The 17084-nt window shown below is 44.0% G+C and overlaps 1 protein-coding gene and 2 non-coding genes across 3 annotated transcripts; all 3 read right to left on the bottom strand.

Annotated features, from left to right (window-relative positions):
* Window positions 1–5180: 5180 nt before the first annotated feature.
* On the bottom strand, window positions 5181–8240 carry POM121L2 (POM121 transmembrane nucleoporin like 2). Its single transcript, XM_036869503.1, is given in 4 exon segments — window positions 5181–5734; window positions 5737–6588; window positions 6591–6878; window positions 6881–8240. Coding segments are annotated over 4 exon segments (3054 nt in total).
* A 1875-nt stretch (window positions 8241–10115) lies between these two features.
* TRNAM-CAU lies at window positions 10116–10187 on the bottom strand. Its single transcript has one exon. It is a non-coding gene; the product is annotated as a tRNA-Met (tRNA).
* A 6072-nt stretch (window positions 10188–16259) lies between these two features.
* On the bottom strand, window positions 16260–16332 carry TRNAK-UUU. The gene has a single exon. It is a non-coding gene; the product is annotated as a tRNA-Lys (tRNA).
* Window positions 16333–17084: the final 752 nt, after the last annotated feature.

The following is a 17084-nucleotide window of genomic DNA, read 5'->3' as shown; positions in this document are numbered from 1 at the left end:
ACAGGTATACATCATCTAGCACAGATAACCATATAGATATCTCTGCCATGTCCCTCACCAAAATAAAACAACAATATCACATTCCTTCAGCTTTGAACAACTACTTATCATGGACCTACTGTCAACCAGGCGTTTGCCTCAACACTGATTTCAGTGGTGGCAAAGAGATATGTTCCTTATTGTAATTTTTAAAATTAAATTTTTATTTTGGAATAATTTTAGAAAAGTTGCAAAGACAATACAGAGAATTGCCTTATACCCATTACCTAGTTTCCCTTAATATTAGCTCCTTCCATTACCATGGTACCTTTGTTAAAACTAAGAAACCAACGTGGGTACTTTACTAATAACTAAACTCCTGACTTTGTCTATATCACATCAGTTTTCACACTGATGTCCCTTTTGTTTCCAGGATCCTACATTGTATTCAGCCTCCTCTAGTCTGTGACAGTTTCTCAGTGCTGATGAAGTATTTCTGTAGTATACTTGACTGTTTTCCAATCTGGGTTTGTCTGATATTTTTGACATGATTGGTTTGGGGTTATAGGTTTTTGTGGGAGACCACAGAGATAAAGTACTGGTCCCATCGCACCATAGCAGATGTTACATGATAGGAGCATAGCTTACCATTGGTGATGCCAACCCTGATCATTCTGAAGGTAGTGTTTGCCATTTTTCTCCCTTGTGAAGTTCCTATTTTTTTTCCTACTTCCTACTCTACTATTTAGAAGTTAGTCACTAAGTATGGCCCATATACCGGAAGGGAGGGGATTAAGCTTCATCTCCTGGGGTGGGGGGGGGGGGGGGGGGGGAGTATTTACTTATATTAGTTGGAATTCTTCTGTAAGGAAAATGTTTCCCTTCTCCTGTATTCATTGATTGATTTATATCAGTATGGACTCGTGAATATGTATTTTATACTTCGGATGATAATCCAAAACCACACTATCTGTTGTTCAAACTGTTCCAGCTTTGGTCATTGGGAGCGCTTTCCCTGCTATAAAGAGACAATTGGCAAAGCTCTTTCTTTCCTACTGTGTTGATATTAATAAATTTTTTTTCACACATCATATAAAAAAATCGTGTTTCATCTTTCGCTGAACTAGTTAAGACCCAAGTGTGGAAGTGTAGAAAGTGTGGATGGTTTCCCAGTTTATTTTTGGACGAAAATAATCCAATAGGGTCAGTTTCTTTGCAAGAATCAGTTACCCAGAGGAAAAATAATATGCCCAAAGCCGCTCTATTTCCTTTGCTGGTCACTCACTACTATCCTTTCGCCCTGTAGATGGGATTCAAACGAGGACTTCAACCTTGAGGGAAATCAAAGATGTACGTCCAAATCTTTTTAAGTTCTCCGCGCGAGGTTTGTCTCTCACCCTGAGGTTAATTGTGACATCGCAGTGGACCTGAGACTGGAAGAACTCTCATCTGTGTTGAAATCTAAGAGGAAAGTCTTGTGGCACAAATTGCCCGGTGCGGGGACCGAACCCACAACCTTGGCGTTATTAGCAGCAGGCTCTAACCAACTGAGCTAACCGCTAGTACGCTCCTCTGTAAGCAATTAAATGAAAAGGAAACAAAATGGTTTCTTCAAATTCTCGGGGCGGGGTGCCGGGGGGGGCTGGGGGGCCGGAGGGGTGGGGCGGGGGGAGGCGGGGAGGGAGGAGAAGGAGAGGGAACACAAAGAACCGAAACAACCGAAAAGTAACGTTAATTTTTTAAATCTCCACATTCTTCCTATTTCACTCTCCCCCATCTCGGAGTTAGGAAAAAGAAAAAGAGAAAAAAAAAAAAAATTTGGCCTGATTGAACTCTGCTTCTTGGAGGCCTCCCTCTAACTGACGACTCTGAGCCCCCCCCTAAAGATCAGATTCAAAGTCCCCGAGTGAGGCTTCCTTCCTCCTACCTATTTAAAATAACTTATAAAAATAAATTATTTTTAAAATAATTTATAAAAATAAATTATTTTTAAAATAATTTTATTTCATACTATCAGAGTCCTTAATCCATCTGGAATTCATTTCTGTTAATTGTATGAGATGAGGCAATTTTCTTTTCTTTGAAGAGTTTAGCTACTTGTACCAACTGCACTTGAAAAGTTCATTAACTTCCTGCCGTTCTAAAACGACGAATTTAGCCCTGTTTTTCATATTCTATACCCTCCCCGTAAGGGATCTCACCTTTTCCGAAGGTTTCGATATTCTAAGGTACATTGACAATGCTCCAGTCTTTCCCTAGCCCTCACCAGACACTCCATACATTCATTTGCTCTAACCAAAAACCTTTGCTTTATCCCGGATTCCTCTCTTCATCTCACACCTCACAACCCCTTTAAGAGCAAATCGATTAAATATATATATAAATCTGACCACTTCTCACCACTTGCATTGTAAGCGTCCTCGGCTGGGCCACCATTGAATCCCACCTGGATTCCTGCAGAACCCTCCTCCCAGTCTCCCCGCTTTCACTCCTCTACCGTCCCATCTCAGCCAGCAGCCAGAACAATCCTAAAAATGAGTCAAGTCATGTCATCTATTTGTCCCAAAGCCTCTACTTGTTCCACATCTCACTCTTGGGGACTTCCACCAGGTTTTCTCTTTGCCTGGAATCCTCTTCCCTCATACTCTGGCATGGCTAAGTCTGTCAGTGAATTCAAGTCTTTGCTCAGATGTCAACCTCTCATAAGAGCTCAGATGAAACTGTAGCGCCATCTTAATCCACCTACCCTGCTCTATATTTTTGCCATGCCGGTTACAATCTCTTTCACATGGTAGTTATTTCCTATTATGTTTATTGTTTATTTTTTAATCACACCCCCTACTAGAACATAAACTCCACAAGAACAGGAATTTTATCTGTCACTGAGAACATCCCAAATATTAGAAGAGTGCCTAGTAACCAGCATCAGACGCCCAGTATTTTTTGAGTGAATGAATGATTGAATGTGACAAATATTTCCTTCATATTCCTTGGTCATTTCACACTCAGTCTATACAAAACTCCATGTATTCTGCCAAAATTACATTTTCCATCCTCCAAGTCAGATGGCTAAGGGTCGGTCTTCTCCAACTCCCCCTTACCCTTATTCTGCCCATCTCCTCTGCCCACACGGTGCAATCTGTCACCAAGTCCTGCTTCTTAATCCCTCCTCTCTCTACTGCCTCCCCACGCCCACTCTTAACTACCTGGTTAACAATCCCTGTTAACCAGGTAATTAATTACCTAGTTGGAATGTATTGTATCTTTCATCTTTGTTGGTGTCTCCGCAGTCTCCCACACATTTCCAAGCCTCCAGCCTGTCCCCATTTGACTCCTCCCTCACATGACAGCCAGAGCAATCTAAACCCAAGCTTGTCTCTTTCCTACTTAAAATCTTTCCATGACTCTCCGTTGCATTTGGAATCCTGTGCACACTGCACGATATGGTTTATAAGCATATCCATAATCTGCCCCTTCTTCTCCCAAACCATGTCTGACTCCTTGAAAGTTATCCAGATAGATGCGTTCTGTCTTCCAGACCCTCCTTTGCACGTGTTTTGTCTTTGGCCTGAAATACCCTTCTCCAGTTGCTAGAACTGGAGAACACACACCGTAAAACAGAATTCAAGTTTCAAGACTTAGATAAGAAAGGACCTTCTGCCCTGCTTCCATTCCCTTAGTACCTGTCGCTTGTTATGGAATCACTGGCTTACTTACCAGTCTCCCCACTAAATTGTAATCTCCAAAGCAGAAGTTTTCCTTCACCTCTGAATGTCTGGTGCAAAGCACGATACAAGGTATATAGACATCACCGTATAAATGTTAAATTATCATGTAAAGAGCTGTAGAAATTGTCTAATACTTTTCCTCTTGCCCCCCTCTGTAAGATGGCAATCTTGGGTTGTGGAATGCCTTTCAAAGTAGAAACAGCATGGATATTTAGAGTCGTATATACCTGGGTTAGAGGTCTGACTTTGGTGATTTGCTGTAGTGAGGGAGAAGCGAACACAGACTTTGGAGCCAATAGGGTTGAAATCCCAAATCTAACCTTTTCTAACTGGTTGACCTTGGGCAAGTTTCTTAATATCTTTCTGCCTCTGAATAGATATGAGTTTTATAGCAATTCCTGTATCATAAACTCATTTCAACAATTTATTTTTATTTTATCAACCAACTTAAGATTGCTTATTTTTCCAATGAGGTCTCTTCCAATGTATCCATAAAACAGGAGACAGATGTATTCAGGGAGTCATTCTTGCCTTTTCTTTTTTTCCATCAGGATGACATGTGCTAAGGAATATATCGTAGCTACTCAAAGACCTCCCATTGGTTACAGTACAGAGGTCAGCTTAGGTATCTGCTCTTCCTCCCTTTCTCCCTTTGTTCTCAGGCCCAAGAGTTTTCCTGCCCTACCCACCCTATCTGGGAGAGATGTGAGGGTAGAGGGTGATTTTATAAGGTACACATTAAAAGAAAAGTAGAAGCTTTGGTTCCTTAATTGAGCATTTCTCACTCGTAATTATGGAGGAATTATGACCTATGGTGTAAGGAAACGAAGCAAGGTTGCACCACTCTCTTTTTTCCTCCCCTGGCCCTCCCACGGATGCTCTCATGGGTAGACCATTGATCCTCCAGGAAAAGTTGGCTTCAAGGTCAAATTGCATTAAAAGCTTCTCCAAAATAAATAAATTAAATTAAAAAAAATCTTCCCCAAGAACCAACTGAGGAGCAAAATGGCAAGAAATGAGGAATTGGCCTCCCTAGGGGACCAGATAAAGGAACCACTTCTTTGAGCCAAATAAAAGCAGGCTAAGATTTAGAGAGAATCTATTCCTCTTCCCGAAGATGCAAGAGAATATGGGTTGTACTTTTTGCCTCCCTGGCACGTTTGTTCCCAGAGAAAACAGCAGGAGGCAGTGTCCTGACTGAGCTCACCCTTGACACAGAAAGGAGTGGGTAGGGAGGGGAAGGCAAGTCTCCGTTCAATTCCAAAGCTATGGTTCCACTCATTTTCATTCTGCTATCACCACTAGATACTTTAGTCCTTCATTTTCCTCTAGAATGTAGGTTAGGACCACAAAGTGAATGTGTAAAGCTCTCACCTTAGATCTGGGGTATTTTTGCTGTAGAAAATTAGAAGTGACTGAGGCACTTCACTATGCTGAGGTCCAAATCAGAGTACGAATGGCAAGGAACACAAGTTATTTCTTGTGGGCATGAGGCCTTCGGGAATGCCCTTGCTCCCTATTCTTCGGGGATTTTGATTTTGCCCCAATGGAAAAGGAAGGGGCTGACAGTCTGAAAGATCTTCTCCCAACAGAGCCCTGGGGCGGTGGAGAGGGCATCCCAAAGCCGAGGCTGCTGCCTGCCTTAACTGATCCAGTGACAGGGGTGCTCTGAGCAAAGGGGGTCATGGAGGGGTCCCCAAACATAGTTTTTCTTGCAGAAATGCTGGCCTTCCCCAAGGCAAAATGTGTGCCCTGGCTGGTCCGGCCCTGGTTGTTTGGGCCGCAGCCTGTTCCCAAGGGTGTGATGCTGCTAGTGGTCCCACTTGGCTCTGCTCCAGTGCTGAATGCTCCAGGGTTGGAGCTCATGTCTGGGGCAGTGACGCCCATCCCAGTCTCCTCACAGTCTATAGGGGTCACTAATCCCCCAAAGTCAAAAGGTCGTGGGGCTGTACTGCCAAACACTGAGCCACAAGCCCCACTCCGGTGGGTTGGGGTGACAACTCCCAAACCGTTCGTATTAGCTTGACTGGAGTGCTGCCAAAGGCCGGCCAGAAGCTGGCCGGGATGTGAAAGGTGGAGGCTGATGGTGCCAAACCCCCAAAGGCTGCCTGCGCGGCACCGCTGAAGGATGGCTGGGCTGGAGTCGGTGTTGGGATTGAGGAGGCCACTGGTGAGCTTCCAAAAATGAAAGAGCTACTGAAGCTTGGGCCAAGGGCTGGTTGGGGGACTTCTTGCTTCTGCACATATGCAGCCCCAAACGCAGGTTGGGGAGTGGCTCCCAGGGATAGTGGGAAAGGTGGCCTTGAGCTTGACTCCAAGGGAATCGTGAATGCTGCGGTCGAACTGGAGATCCTGGATGACAATGCAGGCTGGTTGGTGGTTACTAGGGCTGAAGTTGCCAGAGGGCTACCCACGGCGCTACAATTGGCAGTGCTCCTGGTAGGGGATATCTGGACAGCACTGGGAAGAACCTGGCTAAAGATGGTGACTGTGTGCACAGTAGGAACGGTTGGACGCTGGCATAGTGGGAAAGTGAAGCCTGCAGCTGGGGAGAAGCTGGCCCTGAAGGCACAGGCAGCCCCGAGAGGGAAAGGGGGGCAAGTGGAAGGGATGGAGCAAGTGTTGCCCATGGTACTGGTAACATTCACTACACCAAAATCCAAAGGTGGCTTAAAAGAGCCTTTGGATGTGCTGGCTGGGGTGGTGGACACGACTACAGAGGCAGCCTTGACCAGGCCATGGAAGAGACGGGTAGAAGCAGGAGTAGGTGGAGGAGAGGTCTGCTTGAAAGAGAAAGGAGCTCTCACGGGCATAGTTTTAAGTGGTCTTAGGCTGCCAAAGATAGGCTTGAAGGTGGGAGTTGAGATACCCGGAGGTGTAAGATGCTGTAAGATGCTGCAGCTGTGATTGAAATTCTGGAATATGAGGAGCCTCCTATCTCACTATTGGCTGGGAGCCCCAAAATGCGTTTTGACAAGCGTTCAGCAGAAGTTGCAACAGGAGGTGTAGATGCAGAAAGATGGGGACCTGGGCTGCTCATCAATCCAAACAAAGTGCTTTGCATAGTGGGTGCTGCTGGGATAATGGCAGGTGAGTCTCGGGGTATGGCAGCCTGAGACGTTGAAGGTGGCCACGTGGTGTCAGTGACTGGTGATGTGGGAAAACAAGGGTCAGAAGGATGAAAGTAGTTGTGGGTTTTGAGTCTGAAGAGGTGCCTGAAAGGGGCTCTGACTGTGAGCACCCACGTGGGGCCAGCAGGCTCGCTGTCTTCAGAGGCGAGTGGGCCACACTGATTGCCTCTCCGGTAGGTTGTGGGAAGGCCAGTGGACTTGGAGACTTCTGCATTTTATGTAAGCTTTCCAGCGGAGGATCAGCGCCCTGGGACAGGGAAGGCTGAAGAGCAGACCAAGTGTCAGGGACAGAGTCTGTGGTGACCTCAGTCGTATCCTCTCTGGCTTTGTTGCTCCGTTGGAGTCCAGCTTTCTTCCCTAAGGCCAGGTCTTCAGGAACTGCATAACCAAGCTGAGGAGGTGGAGTCAGGGACAGCAGGCTGCCAGGGCTTGATAGAAGCAGGGGAATCTGATTTTGCTGCCCAGAGCTGCCAGATGTTTCTCGGGACTCGTCTGATACCGGTGGGACTGGAGAGTGAGACGGATGGCCATGTTCTTTCCTTGTTATTGGCCACTCTGGTATCTGGAGTGATGTACTGGGAATACTTCTCTTCCAAGGCTCAGAGAAATCTCTAGAAGAGCTGTAAGAGCTTGTAATAGCATTTCTTTGGGAGCTAAGGGGGCCACCTGTGTGTGTGCTGGCCAAGGAGTCCATGGAGGAGCAGCTGGGCCTGTTATTCAAGCTGTGATCCGAGCCCCAGCAGTCGAGGCTTCTCTGCAGAGGCCCAGGCCTGGGCACAAAAGAAGTGAGGACTCCATTTTTCGTCAGAGGCTTAAACGCAGATGGTCTGGTCTCTGGAATCCTTCTCCTACTGTCCAAGCTCTCATGGAACAGTCGTTCTTCCCACCTCACTTTCCCCTTCTTGCACTCTCTGAGGGCCCTCAGCACTGTCTCCTTCGCACATGGGTCTGGGGGCTTCTCAGAAGGTGAGAACCCTGCAGAGTTCGTTTCCTCTGCTGCGGCAGTGGAGGGGGGCGCTGTCCGCTCACGAGGAGCGAGCCTGATGGTCACCGGGCTCCAGATTGCCCTGGGGTGCCGAAGAGACCAGATACTCCGCTTGAAGTAACTTTCCCACCCGTCTGAGGGAAGAGGCCCCATGATGGAGCTCCGGGACCTGTTCATGGGAAAGCGCCTCCAAGCCTCGTTGACCACCCACGCGTTGGGACTGGTAGGATCCCCGTTCGGCGGCCTCCTCGCAGGTCTGTGCCGAGGGGCAGGGTGGGCACGATGGACGTGCTGAACCCGGGGGACCTGATGAAGGGGCTGAGCTGGCCGGCCGTTCAAGGGCCTCTCCGACAAGTCTGTGCGCCCCTCTGCTGGGGATGACGGCGAGAGTCCCAGCTTGCCCACGTAAGTGCCCATGTGGAGCAGTGAGGCGGAGTCGGTGACTCTGACTTCGGGTTTGGGCTCCCGAGGTTTCTGACGCCTGCTGACTCAGCCGCAGTCGAAGTGTTCCGGTGACGGTTGGGATCCCTGCGCGAGGAGAGTGAAAGGGTCTCGGGGCGCTCCTCACCCTCCAGGTCCTGCATCCGAAAGTGAGCGGCCGGTGGAAACAGAGGACACGCGGGACCTCGGCAGCCCCCGTAGCCTGCTCTGCTAGTTTGAGGCCTAAGCTGGCCGCTCTGGCCTCTTTTCTCTCCTCTCCGGGTTGCAGCGCGCGGCACGAGGAGAGGGATTGGAGAGGAAGCGCGCGGCCGGAGTCCCAGAGCTAGAGTCGAGCAGGCGCCGGGTCTCCAGACTCCGGCTCCCGGCCCCGGCACCGCTCCGTCCGCCCGCCCGCCCGTCCCCCGGAGTCGGAGTAGGGAGGGCAGTCCGAGCCCCTCAGCGTGAGTCGGTGGAGGTTGGGGGCGGGGGGCGGGGCGCTGGCGGGAGCGCGGGACCGGAGACCCGGGCGCGTGGACCTGGGCAGCCCAGACGGCGTTCGTGGCGCCAGCAGCGGGGAATAACGGAGGCCGGGTTTGCTGCTTGGGGATTCCCGCCCTTCTTCCTTTCCTTTGCCCTTTCCTTTCTGCAGCCAGTAGGTGTCAGTCATTTGCCTCCGGGATGACAAGCTCCGGACGCAGCCACCATCCAGGGTCGCCTCCCCGAGGCTGACTGTGTGTCGCCCTCCGATTGTTCGCACTTTGAGTATGCAGGTACGGTGGCACCGTGGCGGGGTCTCGAGGCTCCGGAGGGGGCCAAAGGGATTTCTTGTCTGCCGACCGAGAACCTGAGCGCCTCCGCAGGCACCCGGCTTTGTCCCTCGCTCAGCAACCCCCCCGCCCCCCCGCCCCGGCCACCCTCTCCAATCGCGATCCTCACCTAGCCCAGTGGGGTCGGAGCGCCAGGAGGGGAGCAAAGAAGTGGGAGATTTAATCTGCGGCTGAATATTCAGGCTAAGCCAGAGTGAACTAGGGCACTAACATTCTGAGAAATTCAAAAACGAATAACGTTTTAAGATTTCCAATACCATTCCTTCCAATAACGATAAAAATGGCACGGATTGAATACGATTCTTTCAAGAAAGGTCATTTTAGTTGTTAAGTTAAGGAACTCGGAGAACGAGTTCCATTCAAAACCCACACTGTCCAAAAATGGGTCCAGACATCTCCCACTTCATCGATCTCTTTCTCCTTGAATTTGTATTTCCACAGAATTTTACGCCAATATAATGTATGTTTACGCTTAAAGTCTTTATTCCATCGTTCTACTATACTAGTCTGCACCAAATAGAGGTATAGACACTGAAATCTGAAATTTTGATATGTGACGGAACCACAAATCTGTTATAATTAATTCTTTTGGTTTCATTTATATTTGCATTTACTAATAGAATGCAATCAATCAGAACATCGTAATTAGATAATAAATTTGAAAGGCCCTTTACTGGAAGTTGTAACAGAAGTAAATATGGAATGTATCACCTCTTTCTCCAAGAGGTCGCATACAATATATTGATATAAGACCACCTCCACTGAAGGAATATTTCCATTGCTCCTCTACTGGACACCAGGGATGGAAGGAATTTTACAATTCGGGGCAGTGTGTCCCTTCAGATAGGTAGAAGAGTTTTGGAACTGCCTAGTGAGAGAATGGTGGGATTTCAAAGTAAGGTGGGAAGCAAGAAGCCAAACTAGCGGATTCTCAAACTCGTGGATGTCAACTGGTTGAACATGGAAGAGGTAGAAATTGATTCGGTTTTTGTGCGTGCTTGTAGCCTAGTTGGAGTAAAGTTGAGCAAGGGACGGAAAAGCTCTGTAGCAGAGGATGGTTTCGATCCATCGACCTCTGGGTTATGGGCCCAGCACGCTTCCGCTGCGCCACTCTGCTTCACCTTGGAAGACTGCCACTGGTCTTCCCTTCGATGATTATGGCACCGTTTCTGCGCTGAACATTTTTTTCGATTTCCTTTCTTTCTGATGGTTTTCGTCGCCCCTCTCTCTCGAGGCACGTAAGAGATCAGCTCTTCCGCAACCAGATGACCTCGGGTCATCACCTTCGGGTCTGCAATTCTCCAGCCTGCCCAAGAGTGCCCAAGCTCGTCATTGAACCCCCTCGCCAGCACCCCTCCCCACTCCCTGGAGCCGCTAGCCTCTCGGAGCGGAGGAAGAGCCCGCGGAGCAAAACTCTGGGTGGACCCTTCTCGGGGAGAAGAGCGGAAGTCGTGGAGCCAACTCTGCTGCCGCCGGAAAGGAAACGTGTTAACCATCTCCTCTGTTACCTGTCGGAAAATCTTAGATAACACTTTGAGTAAAAGAGAGGCATTTTGTTTGCTCGCAAGGGCGCAAGATTTTCAGGACGGTGTGCCTGAAATAGAGTTAACCCAATTTGTTTCTCAAATTATTACACGGGGGTCACAATTCCGATTGTATCTCGTTTGGGGCCGTTTGGACTAAACAAATTTTTTAAAAGATAGGACCTTCCTTTTCTCGAGGCTTATATTAGAGAGCAGAGCCTTTGGGAAGTTCCTGGACACAGCTCTCGTTTGCAGCTGCCTCTGCGATGACGCCGCTAGAAGGGACCGGTCTGGAAGGTTGTAAATCTTTTCTCTTTAGTACTGGAAGCTTTTGGAGAGTGAGCGTAGAGTGTCCCTTCAGTCACATGGCTAGGCCGAGGCTTGTATGCTAGTGTGTTTCTGTTTGTTTGTTTTTTCTCCTTGTACTCCATGTCCCCGTCCACAATAAAACTTAAGGAGCGATGGTGGAGTGGCGAGCTTAGCAGCTCGCACCAGCAGAGTACCCTCCTCCGGTCTGCAGCCACGCGCACTGCCCTACCTGAGCCCAGCTATGCAGCTACCCCAGCCAAGGAAAGCGAAACTCCATTATTCCTTTGGGGCTCTTACCCCGACCCCCCACCCCGAGATCTTTGTCATCTCAGGGAGATGCTGCCATCTTCAAATTGTACCCTCTCAAGAAAGTCTTTTTTCAAAACTTTTCTGACTGCAACTCAGTGTCGAAATACATTTTAAGTCACAACTCAATATAATATGCAAACAAATGTATGTATATATATATATATACACATTTATACATATGAGAGAGAGATTTATATATATATATAGGACATATATGTCCTTTTTTTCTTTTCCTTTTTTTTGTAAAACTGTGACTACAACTTCCCTCTTCATATTGTCTTCTTGAAAAATTTGTCATGTGTTGAATTTTCTTGCCTATTCCCTACCCCAGGGCATTTTTTGAGGGCAGGTTTCATTTACAGCCCTGCAGTCCTTGTGACTATTAAGCAACCATTAGCACTGAGTTTAAAGCTGCTGTTGTGGGAAACAGCCACAAGACGACAGCAGTATTACGTTCTCAACTATTGTTACTAGGGCAACAGAGTCTTCCTGGAGGTAGTGTTCCGAGGTTGTAAATTAGAGTGCAATGTGCTGGGACAAGCCCCCAGAAGTTTATGTCTCCTTACTTATGTTTGTTTTTTAAATTTAATTTCTATTTCTTATCGGAGTAAATTTGATTAGAGTGTTGTGATTGTCTGGCTGTACAGAATCTGCTCAATGATTCATACATATGTCTGTTCATCTTCGGATCCTGTTACCATGTATGTTATTACAGAATGTTGAGTAGACCTCCCTTGGTATTTGGTAGGTGTTTTGTCATTATATATTTTATATGTATTGGTGATATATAATTCATATAGTTTATATGTTATATGTTTATATACATTTAACATACATTAGTATATGTATGTTAGCCCCATAATCCTAATTTATCCATCCTCCCACCTTTCATTTTGGTTAGTAAATGAGAAAGATAACTATCTGAATCTACCTCTATCTATCTGTCTATTAATCATCTATACCAATATCGATATAGCTGTAGATAGATGATAGATATTTGGAGAGACAGAGAGGCCAAACTCTACCAAACAGTATTTTACTGCATGGGTTTATTCTGATATTTCCTATTTCTATTCCTATACCTTCTATTTCATTTATTAAAATACCATTCATGACCTTTTTTTACATTGATTTTACCCATTCACTTCTGAGTGATTTCAAAAACACTGTCACTTATATAATGGTATTCAAAATGTCTCTTCCTTTTAGAGTCAGATAAGGAAGATGTGAAAGACAGTGACCGTTCCACAGTGGTCAAAGAATTAAGGAAATGGTTCTAATGCCACCAGCTTTTTTTTGGTATCAAACAGGACACAGTGTTAACTCTCCCAGAGACTACACTCCACATGCCCCTATCTGTGATTATTCCTGCAGTTAGTGAAGGGAAATCACACTTATTCTAAACAGTCCTCTCTGATTAGGGTTTTTTTTTTTTTTCCACCTCTATTTCACAGTTGTGATGTGGATTCTTTTTCTCCTCATCTGCTGAAGGATTCTTGCCTGTGTGACTAAGTAGGTATCTGTCCTCACCTCTTAGAGAATATTTTGCTTTTATTTCTCTATTTTACCATGTCCAACATATTGTTCTGATGCTGTTCCCTCTGTGTAGAGAATTCTTACCTCAGATATCTAGAAGATTTATTCCCTCGCCTCCTTCAAGCTTTTGTTCAAATGTTGGGATCAATGGATCCAAAGGTTTTGGACAAATGCGGTCTGCCCTCCATTTTCCGTGACTACTTCAAACGATTTGCCTATTAAGTTCCCCTAACGTTTCTTCTAGGATGAATAATTCTCACCTTCCTTTGCTGTGTTGTCACAGTACACTGGTTGCAGTGTTACCCCATTCATTCAGCATTTACTCTTCCTAGCTGTGGTTTATGGCTCTCTACAATCAGTTAGATGTTTGTATACTGGAAATTTCAACCTTAAAGTATTTGGGATCATTTGAGATACTTGGAGACATGACTCACCACACTTCAGCCCCACACTGAGAAGAAAAAAAAAAAAAAAGAAGAGGATAAAAAACCTTCCTTCAATCTTTTAATAATATTTTAAAATAAGAAATTCCTGTTGTTGATGTCTGAGGGTGATGACATCTACTGGATGAGTTGATCTGTCCAGCTAATTGTTCAGTGGCTGTTCTGAAGTAGATTTTATCTGGTAGGTATTAATATATGATAAAAGATCCTCAACACTGTGACAATTCCCACAAGTCAATCCACATGCATTTCTCCACACCTCTGGTCTCTAATCTTCAAATCTTACTCTTTTCAGATTCCTGACCTTCCAGCCAACCATTCCCTTTTGCCTAGGATTCCATATACAGCTTTATCTTAGGCCACTTCTCTCTCCATGTAAAGAGGAACATCAAATGAACCATCTAAAGCTCTAACCACTGGGAGGATTTCTTTTCACCACTATCTTGCAGGGTTACTTCTGAGTGGGAGATTGTGTCACAGCAGTTCATTTAGAGCTCACAGCACCATACAGAACTCACCTATCTATGAACCAAGTGATTTGATTACCAAGGGCTCTTCTACCTAATTCCCCACATAATGGTTCTTAACTTCTCTGATATGTCAGACTGGACATTTCCACGGACATTTCATTAGTCAAACCAAGTCACATGGCCAAGTTCATGAGGAAGAGGAAGTGTTTATATTATATAATAAATATATTATTTCAATGAAATAATCATAAATAATTATAAATTCACATGAAGTAATTATACTTATAAATTCACATGAAGTTGCAAAGATAATGTATCAAGGTGGCATGTATCAATAGTTCATTTTTTTTTACTGTTGAGTAGTATTCCATAGTATAGATGGACAACAGCTTGTTTAACCTATTCACCTATTAAGGAACATTTTGGTTGTTTTCAGGTTTGAACTATTACAAATAAAGCTCCTATAAATAATAATGCACAGGGTTTTGTGTGGATATAAGTTTTCATTGTTCTGGGATCAATGCCTAGGAGTGGAATTGCTGAGTTGTATGGTAAGTGTGTGTTTAGTTCTTTAAGAAACTGACAAACTACTTTTCAGAGTGGCTACACCATTCTATAGTCCTATGAGCAATGTATAACAGATCCAGTTTCTCTGTATTCTTACCAACCTTTGGCAGTTGTTACCATTTGTTATTTTATCTCTTACAATAGGTGTGTAATGATATCTCACCATGGTCTTAATATATATTTCCTAAATGACTAGTGATATTGAACATCTTTTCATGTGCTTATTTCCCATTTGTATATCCTCTTTGGTGAAATATCTTTTCATGTTTCTTGCCCATTTTCGAATTGGATTGAGTGTTGTTAATGTGGAGTTTTGAGAGGTCTTTGTATATTCTAGATACATCTTAGCCAGATATGTGATTTGCAAATATTTTCTCCCAGTCTGTAGCTTGTTTTTTAAATTTTCTTAAGAGTCCTTTGCAGAGCAAAAGTTTTTAATTTTGATGAAATCCAGTTAGTCAAATTTGTCTTTTATGGATTGTGTGTTTGGTGTTATGTCTAGGAATTCTCCACCAAGCCCCAGGTCCCCCAAATTTTCTCATATTTTTTCTAAAAGTTTTAGAGTTTTATATTTTATTTTAAATCTATGAACCATTTTCAGTTACTTTTTAAATAAAGTGTGAGGTTTAGGCTGCAGTTGGCTTCTTTTGCCTATGGATTGCTCCACCCCAATCTTGTGAAAAGACTTTTCTTCCTCTACTGAATTGCTTCTGCACTTCTGTAAAAAATAATTTAGATGTACTTGCATGTGGTGCTTTCTGGATTCTCTATACTCTTTCATCGAAATATATCTCTCCCTCTGCCAAAAATGTACACTCTTTTTTACTGTGGCTGTATAATAAGTCTTGAAATAATAAGAATGTTTTCTTCCACTTTATTCCTGTTTTTCAGAATCATTCTAGTTATTCTAACTCATTTGTCTTCCTATATAAATTTTAGAATAGTCATGTCTATAGCTACAAAAAAATCTTACCTGGATCTTGATAGGAATTATGTTAAATTATGTTAAACCTCTATATCATTTTCAGGAGAGTTGACGTCTTAGCTATGTTGAGTTTTATAATCCCAGAATCTCTCTCCACTTATTTAGGTGTTTGATTTATTTCATCAGAATTTTATAGTTTTGTTCTTTCCAGCATGTACATGTTCACATGTCTGGATAGATTTTCATCTAAGTGTTCCTTTCCTTTTTTAAAAAAAGTACTGTCTTTTAATTCTGGGGTCCACATGTTTATTGTTAGTATATAAAAATACAATTGATTTTTCTATTTTGATCTCCTATTCTGTGACTTTGCTGAACATAATTATTAGTTCCAGGAGGATTTTTCTTTGTTTGTTTGTTTTTAGGTTACTTAGGATTTTCTATGTAGACCATCACATAATCTTCAAATGGCATGGGAAGTACAATCCTTCCACAGAGAGGGAGGGGGGAAATGTATATTTCTAAAGAGAAATACAATCCACTGAGCAAGAAATTGCACCATCAACACACAACAGGACAAAATTGCAGAAACGTATGGTAAAGTATGCCAATATTTCTGGGTAGGGTGAGCATTTCACCTAAAGATCATACTGCAGTATTTGTGAAATAACTCCCTACCATTTGGGTTTATCATTAGAATGTGACATTTCCATGGTTTAGTGGAGGGCTTTCCCATCTGCCAAGTAGCTCAGTTGTGAGAGTGAATAACTGAAAATCTAAAGGTCCTGACCCAGAGAATACTTTACCCAACAAATATAGTTTCCAGTTCCTTTTCTAAAACACCCTAGTCTAGAGGGATAGCTTTCTTATATTTCATGGGCTATAAGGGTTTTGTACTGTGTTCCTCAGGAAGTCTCTATTATTAAAAACTGCTAAAATCATCTATTGTTTGGAACAGAATATCAAATCTCAACCACTAGTTAAGGCTGAAGGTAACTGACTTCTTGGCATTTTCTCACTGTAGGTAGATAAAAGTCATCAAAGTTTAACCCACATTTTCTTGGGAGAAAAGCTTAAGTACTACTGGCCCATGGAAACACAGGTCCATAGCGCCTGGACAGGGACTTGAACCCTGGACCCTCAGATTAAAAGTCTGATGCTCTACCAACTGAGCTACCCAGGCTCTGGAAGCATCTCTTTATTCGGTCTCCTTTGTACAGTTCAATTGCTTTGGGAGCATTCTTAACCGCCAACAGAATTTTAATAAATTCGATATTCCCCCTCACATTTTTTTTTCAGTGGACATGTAACATTTTTCTTCATAAGGTTCAATTTTTCTGAAGGATAGAGTAACTTATATCAAAGGAATTTTAAAACTATAGTAATTTAATACTTACCAACATCTCTTGAGAAAGAGAGAGAAGAGAAAGCCCTTGTTAAACTTCTGTGAAAGATTTTCCTTTGATTTTTTATTTCCTTGAATTTGTGATTGCCATCCCGTGTCTCTCATAAAATTTTATTCCAATACAACATCTTTATATATTTAGTATCTTCTTGATTTTCCTACCATGCTTCTCTGTACCAAATACAGGTATAAACATTGAAGTCTGATGTTTTTCTTTTGAACCCAAATCTGTATTAAAAATACTTCTTGTGGATTGTGCTATATCTGCATCTACTTGCACATAATTAATCAAAGCATAATAAACAGATAATAATTTAAAGACCCTTTAATGGAGGACATAATGGAAATAAATGTGGAATTTGTCCTCCTCCCTCCTCCATGAAATCGTGTACAAGACTACGTCTACTGAAGGATTCAGTTCTTCCCATTGTTCCCGTGATGGGAATCCGAGAGGAGAGCATATTTACACCCCGGGGCACTGTGCCACAGCCAAATGAGTCTTAATTTATCAGAAATGTCTTAATTTATCA

Source organism: Balaenoptera musculus, chromosome 11, assembly GCF_009873245.2.
Source record: "Balaenoptera musculus isolate JJ_BM4_2016_0621 chromosome 11, mBalMus1.pri.v3, whole genome shotgun sequence".
NCBI classification, from domain to species: Eukaryota; Metazoa; Chordata; class Mammalia; order Artiodactyla; family Balaenopteridae; genus Balaenoptera; species Balaenoptera musculus.
This window is presented reverse-complemented; position numbering and strand designations above follow the sequence as displayed.